A 14774-nucleotide genomic window follows, 5' to 3' on the forward strand; every position below is an offset into this window, starting at 1 on the left:
GCAGATTTTTTAATGAATGCATTTATCTTACCGGTAAATCCGTGAAAGCAATACCTGTAATCAAAAAACATGAATTAAAAATAGCACCATAAAAGATATTTTAATAATCAATACAAATCAAAATGCTCTTGTAGTCAAATTCTGGGGCCTGACATATGTTAGCATACTGTTGTCTAATGTATCTATTTTAAATCAAAAGCAAGAGGTTACAAGATTTCAACAGAAAATACTCAAAATTACACATGTTATTTCTAAAGAAGTTACACCGGCAGAGTATGCAGAAGCCATCTCAAACACTGGAACCAGAGAATTCTGAGCGCCAACAAAAAATGTGTAAGAGAGAAGGCCACTGAAGACAGACGAGCAGAATTGCGTGTTATTTATCACTTGTAGTGATAAAACCATCAAGTAAAACCACCACTTAAACAGCTTGAGGAAAATGGTTTCCACAAAAATTAATCCCAGTCCTCCAAGAACTTCTGAAAAGGAGCCCCAGCATAAGAATCTGAGCATCTTCCCATATCTGATGTAATCTGTAGTAGTTATTGAACTTTTGACCTCTTATCTCTTCTTTAATGTTTCCTGACACAGAAAAGCATTTGGTATGGCCAAAATTACAAGTATGAGTGTTAACTTATACTAGAAGTGCAATCACAGTTTCATCAGATGTCTTCACAAAAGTCAACCATTGTTAGCAAGTCTTTTTCATACCTAAACTATGTCCATTCTTTGTATAGAAGCAGGTATTGTTGATGAGATTTACGCAACAACCAATGACATCACCAGTTGTAAATGTTGGGCCATAGGGCTGCCCAGTTCCAGAGGAACAAAATGAATGTCCATCATCTCCATGGTAACCATATGAATGTTTATCCCAACCTAAAGCAAACACACAATATTATTCAGAATTTTACTACATCATTATCAGACACACACAATAGCCTGAACTAAGGGCCCAATCCTGTCCAGTTTTACAGCACAGATGCAGCTGCAGTGTAGCCCCAAAGTAAGGGAACAAACATTCCCTACCTTGAGGAGGTTTCTATAACTGCCCCCAACTCTTCACTCCAGAACACAGCACAGGCCCCACTGGCACAGCTGCATCAGCTCTGGGAAGTTGGATAGGAGCAGGGCCTAAGAAAGGTTAAGCCATCTGCAGAAGCCACAAGATGTAAATGATCAGTAAATACTGATCAGTAAATGCTGATCAGTAAAGAAAACACAGTTTTTTCCAGGGAGGGAGGGAGATGATAGAATGTTGGGACAAAATTGAGGCCTATGCACCATTTCTTTGTCTTTCTTCCAAGCAGGAACTCAAAGCGGCATGAAATTACCAGGTAGTCTTCCATCTTTCCACTGATGAGACCAAGACCTGCTTAATCTCATCAAGGTCACTATTTCTTTTGAGAAAAAAGACAATTCTAAACTTAAGATGAAATATTGTGTATAATACTTAGCATATAAATATACCCATATAGTTTTATAAAATAGAAAAGTGCCTTAATTTTATTTAAATAAATTGTGAATATACCCTGTGTTAGAGATGAAGCTGTAAGTGGCAAACAGAGGTGTGCCCCCATATCTGCAGGAAGTTACATTCCAGAACCCCCTGTGGAAAGCTGAATCCATGGATATGGGTGAACACCCATCCCCATGGTCTGGGGGCCACCCCCCCCCAGAGGTGAGGGGAACTCTACTCCCTTTGCTTCTGGAGGGGCTTCTGAGCTCAGAAGAACTCAGTAGAGCTCAAGGACATCCATCCCCAGCCTCTGCTGGGCTCAGACTGAGCTTTAGAGCTCAAAACATCAGGAAAACATCTCTGTGAAACCAGAAGTCACATTTTTAATGCCGTGTAAGGCATTAAAAACATCACTTCCAGTTTCTCCATGAAACCAGAAATCATATGTTTTAAGCTCAGTCTGAGCCCAGCAGAGGCCAGGGAACAGACGTCTTTGGCCTCAGCTGAGCGCAGAAGCCTCTGGAGGGAGCACGGGTGGGGTGGCAGTGGACCCAATCTGTCAATAACTGAATCCACAGATATGGGATCATGGATATGGGGCCCCCTGTACTCTAAAGGTTCCTGGCATAGCATAATTTGTGCCCAGTCATGTTTTGTTGTTTCTGCCGCAGCAGACTTAAAAATGCTATGAGGGTACACTCCAAGTTCTGAATGAATTACAGTACTGGTTGAGCCTTATTATTCATTCTGTTCCAAGCACTCATGTGGATGGCAAAAAACGCACTATAGCAAATCCATTTAAAAAACAAAATTTCTTTGCTCTGGTGATTTAAAAACAGCCTGGCTGACCTTTGTGATGTAAGGTAAGAGTCATTAAGAAGACAATCCATCAATCAGTCCTCTGCTTCACTCAGTCTCTCCCTTCACCAATGCAAAGTGATCACCTTTCTTTCACCTGCTCAGGGGGAAAAGAAGGGTCCACTGGAGAGAGAAGGACTGATGGATTGTCAGCCAGCTGCCCCCCCCCCCATTAAGGAGGCTATTGTTAAAGGACTGTTCAGTTTTTCAAACTGATTTTCAAGGGGTGCATTTTTCCCCTTCTCCAGGGATCAGCACATTCCATCTCATTTACAGTGGCCATTCGTGTTGAGTCTAATCCATGTATAAAAAAATATGTGTATAACAAGGCTGGACCTGTGTGTTTAAATTCAGTGGTATGAACATTAAGTGAATATAGCAGGACTTAGGGACAAAAAGTGAGAGATACTTGTAGGTTGTAACCCTATTTCTGTTACAGTTAAATTTTTGTAAATATAAGCAGAACTTCTGCACAGATGCAGAGGCTTCCATGTTCCCCGTTTCATACTACAGGATCCTCCCACCTCCAAAAAATCACTCATGAAACTTTAGAGGAGGTTTTGATGCACTGTGAGAAGCTGCAATCTGAATAGCAAACCATGCAAATTTCAGTGTATACGCTGCTCTCAATATCTCAGAGACTACGCAGTCTGCATGATGACACAAATATTATTCTCCAGAAGAACTGTTCTGCTGCTTTCATCTTGAAATATCTAAAAAATGGTTAGCATATTACAGAAACAAGTAATTTTCTGAAAACCAAAATAATTATTTCCATCATACCTGGTAGTCTGTTCATGTTCACACCTTGAGCAGAGAGCCCAATTCCCATGTAACTGTAAAATTGAAAAACAAACACCATTTATCTTTTGTGTTTCATGAATCATCACTTAAAACAAAGCAAAATAATCATAATCATAAAAATGATTAGTTGCTATTCGAGACACATAGGCTGACACACTGACTACGTAATGAGCTCCTAGCACAGATACTATATACAGACTGAGTATACAGGTTGGTTAGGAAGTTGAAAGCCAGGACCCAAAAGGTAGCGTTCTCGGAAGTGCTACCTGTTCCACACACAGGGCCAGCTAGGCAAACGGAGATCAGGGGTCTCAATGCATGGATGAGACGGTTGTGTAAGGAGGAGGGGTTTAGATTCCTTAGGCACTGGGGAACTTTTGGGACAAGTGGGGCCTGTACAAGAGGGATGGGCTTCACTTGAACCAGAATGGAATCAGACTGCTGGTGCATAGCATTAAAAAGGTGGCAGAGCAGCTTTTAAACTGACCCCTGGGGGAAAGCAGCCAGGAGCCGAGGGGCATCCAGTTCGGGATTCCTTAGTACTCTGGGACGAGGAAGGAGAAGTTAGAGAACAACAAGGTAAAGACAGAGTAGGAGAAGAAATTGGGAGTGGTAGCATGTTGGGATGCGATAGACGGTTTAGCACAATGAGAGATTGCAGGGATAAAGGAGCCTGGTGGAATGTGGAGAATCAGTGGGAAACTGCAATCCTGGGCTATAAACTCTACAGGAGGGACAGGGAAGGACGTGTTGGAGGTGGGGGTGGCCATTTATGTTAAGGAAGGGATAGAATCCAGCAAAGTAGAGATTGAAGGTGGGTCCGACTCCGCTACAGAATCTCTGTGGGTTAAATTACCAGGCCTGAGGAGCGATGTAATACTGTGGGCATACTACCGTCCTCCAGACCATAAACTGGAAGGAGACCTTGAAATGAGGAAAAAGATCAGGGAGATGTCAAGGAGGGACAGGGTTGCAATCATGGGGGACTTCAATTCACCTTATGTCGACTGGGTCAATTTGTGTTCTGGTCATGAAAGAGAGACCGGATTCCTTGACATGCTAAATGACTGTGCCTTAGAGCAGCTAGTCACAGAGCCCACCAGAGGACAGGTGACTCTGGATTTAATATTGTGTGGTACTCAAGACCTGGTTAGAGATGTAAACGTTACTGAGCCATTGGGGAACAGTGACCATGCTGTGATATGTTTTGACAAGAATGTTGGGGGAAGAGTACCAGGCAAATCTGTCACAAAAACTCTTGACTTCCGATGAGCAGACTTCCCTCAAGTGAGGAGGCTGGTTAGAAAGAGGTTGAAAGGGAAGGTAAAAAGAGTCCAATCTCTCCAGAGTGCATGGAGGCTGCTTAAAACAACAGTAATAGAGGCCCAGAAGAGGTGTATACCGCAAAGGAAGAAGGGCTCAGCTAAGTCCAGGAGGGTGCCCGCATGGCGAACAAGCCAAGTTAGAGAGGCCTTAAAGGGCATGGAAGCTTCCTTCCGTAAATGGAAGTCTTGCCCTAATGAGGAGAATAAAAAGGAACATAAACTGTGGCAAAAGAAATGTAAGAAGGTGATACGGGAGGCCAAGAGAGACTATGAGGAACACATGACCAGCAGCATTAAGGGGAATAATAAAAGCTTCTTCAAATATGTTAGAAGCAGGAAACCCGCCAGAGAAACATTTGGCCCTCTGGATGGTGAGGGAGGAAAAGGGGAGATAAAAGGAGACTTAGAGATGGCAGAGAAATTAAATGAGTTCTTTGCATCTGTCTTCACGACAGAAGACCTTGGGCAGATATCGCTGCCCGAACAGCCCATCCTGACTAAGGAATTGTCAGATAGAGGTTAGAAGATGTTTCAGACCTAACTGACAAATTAAAGATCAATAAGATCACCGGGCCCTGATGGCATCCACCCAAGAGTTATTAAGGAATTGAAATTGCTGATCTCTTGATTAAAGTATGCAACTTGTCCCTAAAAATGGCCATGGTGCCAGAGGATTGGAGGACAGCAAATGTCACACTGCACTTTAACAAAGGAAGGAGAAGGGACCCGGGAAACTATAGGCCAGTCAACCTAACATCTATTCCGGGTAAGATGGTGGAATGCCTCATCAAAGAAAGAATCTCAAAACACATAGATGAACAAGCCTTGTAGAGGGAGAATCAGCATGGCTTCTGTAAGGGTAAGTCTTGCCTCACAAACGTTTTAGAATTATTTGGAAAGGTCAACAGGCATGTGGATGTGGGAGAACCCGTGGACATTATATATCTGGACTTTCAGAAAACATTCAACACGGTCCCTCACCAAAGGCTACTGAAAAAACTCCACAGTCAGGGAATTAGAGGGCAGGTTCTCTCCTGGATTGAGACCTGGTTGAAGACCAGGAAACAGAGAGGGTGTCAATGGATAATTTTCACAATGGAGTGAGGTCAAACGTGGTGTGCCCCAAGGATCTGTCCTGGGACCACTGCTTTTCAACCTGTTCACAAATGACCTGGAGACAGGGTTGAGCAGCGAGGTGGCTAGGTTTGCAGGCGACATCAAGCTTTTCCGGGTGGTGAAGACCAGAAGCCATTGTGAGGAGCTCCAGAAGGATCTCTCCAAACTGGCAGAATGGGCAGCAAAATGGCAGATGCGTTTCAATGTCAGTAAGTGTAAGGTCATGCACATTGCGGCAAAAAATCAAAACTTCACATATAGGCTAATGGGTTCTGAGCTGTTTGAGACAGATCAGGAGAGGGGTCTTGGGGTGGTGGTGGACAGCTTGATGAAAGTGTCAACCCAATGTGCGGCAGCAGTGAAGAAGGCCAAGTCTATGCTTGGGATCAAAAGGTATTGAGAACAAAACAGCTAATATTATAATGTCGTTGTACAAATCTATGCTAAGGCCACACCTGGAGTATTGTGTCCAGTTCTGGTCACCACATCTCAAAAAGGACATAGTGGAAATGGAAAAGGTGCAAAAGAGAGTGACTAAAATTATTACTGAGCTGGGGCACCTTCCTTATTTTTATTTATTATTCTTTTTTATTTTTTCACATTTTAATACCACCCTTCCTCCAAAGAGCTCAGGGCGGTTTACACAGCTGCTCCCCTCCTTCTTGTACTCACAACAACCCTGTGAGATAGGTGAGGTTGAGAGAAAGTGACTGGCCCAAGGTCACCAAGGAAGCTTTATGGCTGAGGGGGGATTTGAACCTGGATCACCCAGGTCTAAGTCTACCTCCCAAACCACTACACCACTCTGGCTCTCCTCTCTTATGAGGAAAGGCTACAGTGTTTGGGCCTCTTCAGCCTAGAAAAGAGGCGCCTGAGGGAGGACATGATTGAGACATACAAAATTATGCAGGGGATGGACAGAGTGGATAGAGAGATGCTCTTTATACTCTCACACAATACCAGAACCAGGGGATATCCACTAAAATTGAGTGTTGGGGGAGTTAGGGCAGACAAAAGAAAATATTTCTTTAATCAGCATGTAGGTGGTCTGTGGAACTCCCTGGCACAGTATGTGGTGATAGCATCTGGCCTAGATGCCTTTAAAAGGGGATTGGACAAATTTCTGGAAGATGTATCCATTACAAGCCATAATGGGTATGTGCAACCTCCTGATTGTAGAAATGGGCTACGTCAGAATGCCAGATGCAAGGGAGGGCACCAGGATGCAGGTCTCTTGTTGTCTTGTGTGCTCCCCTGAGGCATTTGGTGGGCCACTGTGAGATACAGGACGCTGGACTAGATGGAACTATCGCCTGATCCAACGGGGCTGTTCTTATGTTCTTATCCCTAATCTGATGCTCTAAAATCCAAACTTTAAAGTACTGATGTCAGGGGAGAACTCGCCTGGTCCATGGATTGAGCCAAGGAGCCTCCAGGGGAAAAATGCTGTGGCCTTTGGCCCCGCCACAAGGCTTCAGCAGGCCACACATGAGCCAGTTCACTTGGCTGCCACAAAGCATGGCAGCCAAAGCATGCTAGGGTGCTACTTGGCCAATGCCTCACCAAAATGGTGCAGGCCCAGATTGTTCCAAGTTAACTAACTAATAAGGCTCCTACATGACCTCTGTAGTCTCTGCTGAGTATCACTGAGCAGATCTTCAAGCCAGTCTGCAGGATGCATGATTCTCTATCATCTTGCAGGACCTGCTCTACTATCTTAAAGCTCAACAGAAGGATGCGGGAAGCCTTCCCTCAGGACAGGTGACAGTGGCTGCAGAAATGGGGAAGTAACATGAGAGGAGGGGATGAGGAAAATATGCATAAAGAATGTATATTCCAAAATTCCAAAACCTAGAGCACTTCTAGTTCCAGGCATTTCAGATAAAGGATACTCAACCTGTGTGTTTTTTTCATGAACAGCAAACAGAACTCATTTCCATTTCTCTTATATTTCACTCTGTTTTGCAAGATGTACTGAAGTTCCGGAAAAGCAACAAACCATAGCTTTTTATCAAACAATGCTTTAATAATTACTTTTGTGCTTAACTTTCTTAGAAAGTTATAGAGTTGTATGGTAAAATACACAGAAGTCATATGCACTACAGTTTACCAACATCCTAAGATGACCTATTTTAAGCAGAATCTTGGCTTTTTACACAAAGGGGTTGTCCTCTTTCTCCAAGCATTAAATATTATTATTAAGGATACTTATACAAGCCTGCCCCCATATCAGTGGGAATTCTGTTCCAGAACCCCCTATGGTTAAGTGAAACAGCAAATACAGGTGAACACCCCTCCCCACTCTCTGGAGGTGAGAGGAACTCTGCTCCTCTCACCTCCGGAAAATCATCTGAGCTCAGCAGAGGCCGCAGATGTCCGTCCGCAGCCTCTGCCGCGCTCAGACTGAGCCACAGAGGCAAAAACATGTGACTTCTTGTTTTCCCAAAAAACCAGAGTGACATTTTTAATGCCTTATTTCTGAAAAACTAGAAGTCATGTGTTTCTGCTTCTAAGGCTCAGTCTAGTCTGGCAGAGGCTGCGGACAGACATCCTGGGCCTCTGCTTGGCTCAGACAACCCTCTGGAGAAGAGGGGAGCAGTGCTCCCTTTGCCTCCAGATGGAGTGCTCAGGGGGGTGCTGTAAACCAGGGGTGTCCAAACTTTTTGGCAGGAGGGCCACATAATCTCTCTGACATTGTGTCGGGGCCAGGGGGGGGGGAAGAATTAATGTACATTTCAAATTTGAATAGGTTTACATAAATGAATACATTAGAGATGGAACTTATATGAATGAATGAAGGTCTTGTAATAACTCAGGGCCTATAAAAGATCTTTCACAAAGTAAGGCTGGTCTTTCCTTCGTTGCTGCTGTGGAATCACAGACGTGAAACAGCAAGCAGTGGAGGAAGCTCTCATCCCACAGCTTGCATGAGAGGTAGAACAGCTGCCCTCATGCTGAGAGCAGTTGTGTTGGGCCAGCATGGGCTCCAGCAACCGGAGCGCCACAGGCTCATCGGAGACTGGGGGTTCCCTGTGGGCCAGATTGGGAGTCCCCAAGGGCCACAAGTGGCCCCCGGGTCGGGCTTTGGGCACCACTGCTGTAAACAAATGAATCCGCGGATACAGAATCATTACGCCGCCCCCGTATACTACTTTTTAACCAGAGTACAGTGGTGCCTCGCAAGAGGAATGCCTCGCACAATGAAAAACTCGCAAGACGAAAGTGTTTTGCGATTTTTTGGTGACTCGCAAGATGAATTTTAATGGCAGTGCTTCGCAAGATGAATTTTTTTGCTTTTTTTTTTTTGGTTTGTTTTATTCATGCCAGTTTATGCTCACATTCACCCTAAGGAAGGTGGGGGGATCTTCATGCCAGTTTATGCTCACATTCACCCTAAGGAAGGGGGGGATCTTCATGCCAGTTTATGCTCACATTCACCCTAAGGAAGGGGGGGGATCTTCATGCCAGTTTATGCTCACATTCACCCTAAGGAAGGGGGGGGATCTTCATGCCAGTTTATGCTCACATTCACCCTAAGGAAGGGGGGGATCTTCATGCCAGTTTATGCTCACATTCACCCTAAGGAAGGGGGGGATCTTCATGCCAGTTTATGCTCACATTCACCCTAAGGAAGGGGGGGGATCTTCATGCCAGTTTATGCTCACATTCACCCTAAGGAAGGGGGGGGGAATCTTCATGCCAGTCTATGCTCACATTCACCCTAAGGAAGGGGGAGGATCTTCACCCTAAGGAAGGGGGAGGATCTTCATGCCAGTTTATGCTCACATTCACCCTAAGGAAGGGGGAGGAAGACAGCGAAGAAAGTGATGTCAGTGATTGTGAGCAAATGAGCTTCATAAATTCTGACTCTAGCGACGATGAGTTCTTGGGGTTTCCAGAAAACTAGAGTACTCAAACCTTTAAGTCTCTCCATTTGTTAATGACAGTGATAATGGTTCTTAATGCCACTGTTGACTGCTGAGCGAAAGGTTCTTAATGCCACTGTTGACTGAGTGAAAAATACGGTATGCCTTTAAAGAGCACTTAATAAACACTTTGTAAACCAAATTTGACTTTGTTCTGACTTTTTTTGCCCATAGGAACGCATTAATTAAATTTCAATGCATTCCTATGGGAAACCACGCTTTGCAAGACGAAATTTTCGCAATACGAAACGACTCGCGGAACGAATTAATTTCGTCTTGCGAGGCACCACTGTAGTTCACAAAACTGTTCACACAATAAAAATCAATCAGTCAATGCTCAATCAATCAATAGCCAATACCACTTTAAAGCCTGGAGTGATGAAGAGTTTACACATGCAGCTACTATAGAACCATGCTACACTTCATAGACTAGAAATAGTTAAAGCAACAGCAATAAGAATGTAGAAAGGCAACAACCACAATGGTGACAGCAGTTAGTGGAGGAAGAGGAGTAGCAGAGCACTCAGCATCCAACTACTGACCCAGGGGCAAGTGGTATTTGTGAAAAAGAGTAACAACCTATATGGCTGTTTTCTTTGCAAAAGCATGCCAAGTCACTGTCCCACAGCCATCCAGCCAACTAGAAACTATGGCTGAAAAGAGGATTTGCCAGCCATATATACAGGCTAAATTGCATGTTGCTTTTATTTTAATTTTTTAAGTAAAGTGTCTCTTTTCAAGTTAAGTTAGAATTTAATAACATGGGGTTGAATACACTAATATTTATAATGTCTTAAAACTGAGCTATGACTATCAAACATGTTGTACTAACGCCTACTTTTCTATGTAAGAGAAATTCATGGGTGATATTCTCTGAGGTTAAACATTACAATGTACTAGCCAGTCATTACAGATGGTAGAAACTAGGCACTGCCATTCTGTATCTCCCCATGATTATCCAGTGGGTCCTCATGGATTAATTTTTAGGCCAATTTCATGTCTTGAACAACTTGAACTCTACAGTGTGTTCAATTCTCAAAAATTAAGGCTATTCAAGATTCTACCAAACAATAGACTATTTTGCCCTTAGTTCTGGCAGTTCTCAACACTTGTTACAACCAAATCTATACACATACGCATACTCAGAAAAAACAGAAGTGAAATTCTGAGAAGATGGAAGCGCTGTTGGTTGGTGGTCTGCCCCAGAGATTGTATACTATCAATTCTGTATGGGGTTGCACTTCTCAGAGGATCTAGTTTGCAATCTGGAGAAGCTTATTTATCCAGCTTTGTCACCAGAGACCCAAGTGCTATTACCAAGCTTGTTCATCAGACTGTGGACCCTCCTGGACAGAAATAGCCTGGTCACAGTTATTCACAGATTGTTGCAATTTGTTGCAGTTGGGGTTGACTTTAAAAACTGCTCAGAAAGTACAGCTAGCCCAGAATACTGTTGCTAGGTTATTGACTGAAACCAGTAATGAGGAATACATCCCACCAGTACTTAAAGTATTCCATTGGATACTGGTCAGTTTCCAAGCCTAAATCAAAGTGGTGGTGCTTACTTTTAAAAAAGCACACAGCTCTGCACCTGGGTGCAAAGTGAACGCTTACTCCAACATCAACTAATCCAAACAGCATTCATTTTCCGAGGCTTTACTCCTAGTGCTCCCAGCAAGCAAGGCGGGTAGTGAATGGAAAGGAATTTCTCAAATTGTGATGCCCTCTTGTTGCAAGGTCAAAAGCAAACTTCAAAAGCAAACTCAGTAAGCAAGAGTGGTGATTGTCTGCAAACTTTATTTCATTGCCAGCAACGGGCCTCTCAGGGACTCCTGTCCAAAGTGAAGAGAGCAATGAGAGCCATGTGGGAACTCCCAAAGCCCTCAGAGAGAGCAATTTTCCAGTGCGAGCCTCTCCCTTATATTTGATTCTGGCTTCTTTGTCTGAGGAGTTTTACATTTCTCATTGGCTGGTGTGTGACATCAGAGATGGAGGCCTTTTCAGGACTGGCCACAGATAACTTTATGTCTTTTGCTCTTATCTTTTGCTACTCTTTCCTTATTTATTACTGGCATTTGGTATGTCTTTGCTTATCTCTGGCCATTCCTCACTGGCCTGACCCTGACATGTTTCAAACAGCCATCTGCTTATCTATTCAACATTCTTTCTGTCTGGTCTCATCAATCACTGTGGGCTTTCTGCTAACCTCTGTTTAACTAAACTTTTTGGTCTTTTCTTCTATTCCATGTGTGATTCTCCATTTGTGACTTTGTTATTGTGATGTATAGTGGTATAATTTTATTTAATCCAAGACAAACTAACTTCTTATTGTACAAAAGGATTTTAAGAGACCTTTCTCTTTATTTTAATTAAATCTAGCCCCTCCTGTTAGCTTTCAGTTCAAACAGAGGCTCTTGTTATGTTTTGGCTTAATTAGGGGACTTTCTCATAGATGTTATTTCTGTTATCTTCTGTCTGTCAAACAAGATAAACTGTCTCCTCATTAAAATGCTTCTAACCTGTATATAACCTTTCTTGGTGCCAAGGGATATGGGCTTCCTAATTAACTGTTGCAAGTGCATCCTGCTTCCTCCCTATTTGCTATCTAAATCTGTCTCTTAGTTGTAAATCTGTCTCTGAGTTGTAATCTAATCTCTCTTTGAGTTGTACCTCCCTAGTTCCAATTAAGCAGGACCTTGTGTTTACAGAGGAGTAAGGAATGATTCTGCCTAGATAAGAGTTTTATCTGTAACTTTATACCACCTTCCAGTGTCTCTCTGTCAGACTCTATTAATTAACTTTTGCCAGACATTTGCCTCCTCAAGGTTACATTTTCAGACTTGCGGCTTTAAGTAAAACTTAATAACTTTCCCCTTTCTGTGTATTTCATGCTTTGATCTGACTATTCTAACAGCTAAAATTCACTTCTGAAGCCACTATGCCCTTATATATGTGTTAATTACATTTTATAACTATTAACTATTAAATATTGGAGAATATTTGGTATGCATGCTAACTTAGTAATTTATTTGGCACTTCTGTGATGCTCTGGTGTCTCTCAGTATTCATAACATTGTCCTTCTGAAAATATAATGTTTTAAAAGTCCAAAAAGCTTTTTTCCCCAAGGGTTTTCCTAGCAGGGAAGAAGCTGGGAGTCTGTTTAGTTTAGTTTCATTTATCATACTACCAATTAGCTTGACAGATGGAAATTTCAGCCTTATACTCCCTTTTTACATGAAGCGGTTCACTTTATCTGATGTCCTTGACAGTTTGAGACTGATTTACAGCCTGTCTCTGTTTCAGTTTTCAGACTTCTTCAGACAAAGTGGATTTCATATATTTTAAGCATCATTTTCCTTATTTCTTAAAACATAGAAACTAATAACTAATTTAGCTATAAACACCCATAACATAGCATTAACATTTGGTTCATTAACATAAGTAAGCATTTGAACATTTTCCCTATTAAACTTCCTAATGATTTGCTCTGTTTAACTTTTAATTTGTTTGTGTTTGGCTTATGGCTTTCATTAGCCTGTATCACTCTTATGGAATTGTCTTCCTGAGGACACTTATAATTTCCATGGATGTCTCTTCAGTACCAGGCACAGAGCTTTTATTTTCCCAAGCTTTTAATATCAGATGGGATTTTAGTGCTGCCATTTTAACTGCTGTTCTTACTGTTTTACTATAGTTATATGATTTTATGGACCTTGCTAATTCCTATGAACTTGTTTTATTGAACAATGGTATATAAATTGATGAATAAAATTCAAATGTTTATCCAGAAGTCAATTTCAGTATGTTCAACAGGATGTAATTCCAAATAAATATACATGGGACTGTAGCCTTGGCTTTCAAGTAAGTGATGATACTACTAGATTTGCATGTGTACAAAGATTTGCATGTGTACAAACAAAGATTTCTTGTTGCCAAAACATAACTCTGCATTGTAAAAGGCATGTGGGCCATATGATCGTGCACAGATTCTACATCACTGCAAACCAATATGTTTAAGTTATAGCTAGTTAGTATGCTGATTCATACAAATTTTTAAACAAGAAACTGAATTTATATTAATTATTTAAATTGCCTTGTTTAATTCAATTTATTCAATGGCATATATTAACTATGGTTATATTCAAGTTGCCAAATCATAGCTTGAGATGGGAGTTCTGAGCAAATGAAAAATGGAAGGATAAATTCAGCTCTCAATCATGGTTCTCTAAGCATTCCTTACTGGAAGTTCTAATCCTTCCACAGCTCATGTCTCACTGATGAGTCCCTTCTATACAGAACACTCAGAACAGTTTCCAGTAAAAAATTAAAGACAAAGGAAAGTATCCTGGCTAGTGCTTCCACCATTGGAAGCTCCCTCCATAAATGAAAGATGTGTTCCATTCATGCAAGGGTGCTACAGCTTGCTCAGGGACCCCTTATGTGCATGGAACACTCTTTCTGTTCCTGGAGGAAGATCCCAATGGCAGAAGCGCTAGTCAGGATGCCACTGTTCCTTTTTACAAATAAATATAACAAGAATTAAGGGTCAGATATCCAACTTAAAACCAAATTCAATTTAATCCTCCCATATCCTTACCCCCTACCCATCCCAATGCTGGATCCCCAGTTTCAAACTCAGGTGCAAAACATGCATAAGTTGCATGCCTCCTGCATTTGCACACTCCTGAATAGCTGCCTGTCCTTGTAATCTAACAGTACTTTTGTGGCACCCTCACCCAATATTTGGCTCCAGTGCAGCAGTGGCTAGGTAAACTTCCTCACTTAACCCCAGGTCTACAAAGCCGATTCTTATTAGCTATGGCAAACGCACCATAGGCACCTGCCACTGCTATCCAGGTATACCTGTCATCCAAAGGCAACAAAGTAAAGGTCAGATGTAGAAATCAAGACCTGTGGTCTGATAGCTATGCTCAGGGGGGATGCAAGTTCTAAAGTGAAACCATCTTCAACTGGCTGAGGAGAACGCAACAAGAAGTTATGCCAGAACTCCTGGCCAGTACTGAAAGAAAGTCAATCTGCTCAAGAAAAATATTCAAGGAGATGACTCCACAAAATTATCTAAACAGGTGTGAAAAACTGAAAGCCTGCCTTTCTGTTATAAGCATTCTCTCTTCTTCAAGGACGGAAGAGACATCGCCTCCATGGGTATAGTATGGGCCCCAGGTGTGGCAGCCGCAGCTTCTACCCCACCTTGGATCAAGGTTTACAACTATGTTTCCAGCACCTGCCCAAGGTAGCTCTTCATCAACAGTGCCCAGTCACTT

The 14774-nt window shown here is 42.4% G+C and overlaps 1 protein-coding gene across 1 annotated transcript in view; it reads right to left on the reverse strand.

Moving 5' to 3' along the window:
* Window positions 1-14774, reverse strand: part of RANBP9 (RAN binding protein 9) — a 54302-nt gene that overhangs the window by 24325 nt on the left and 15203 nt on the right. The window contains exons 3-5 of the mRNA XM_066623545.1: window positions 3101-3153; window positions 712-879; window positions 32-54 (exon numbers count right to left, since the gene is read on the reverse strand). Coding sequence (XP_066479642.1) covers window positions 32-54; window positions 712-879; window positions 3101-3153 — 244 coding nt within the window. The remainder of the gene's footprint in view (window positions 1-31; window positions 55-711; window positions 880-3100; window positions 3154-14774) is intronic.

The sequence above is a fragment of the Tiliqua scincoides genome, chromosome 4, assembly GCF_035046505.1.
Source record: "Tiliqua scincoides isolate rTilSci1 chromosome 4, rTilSci1.hap2, whole genome shotgun sequence".
Taxonomy (NCBI): domain Eukaryota; kingdom Metazoa; phylum Chordata; class Lepidosauria; order Squamata; family Scincidae; genus Tiliqua; species Tiliqua scincoides.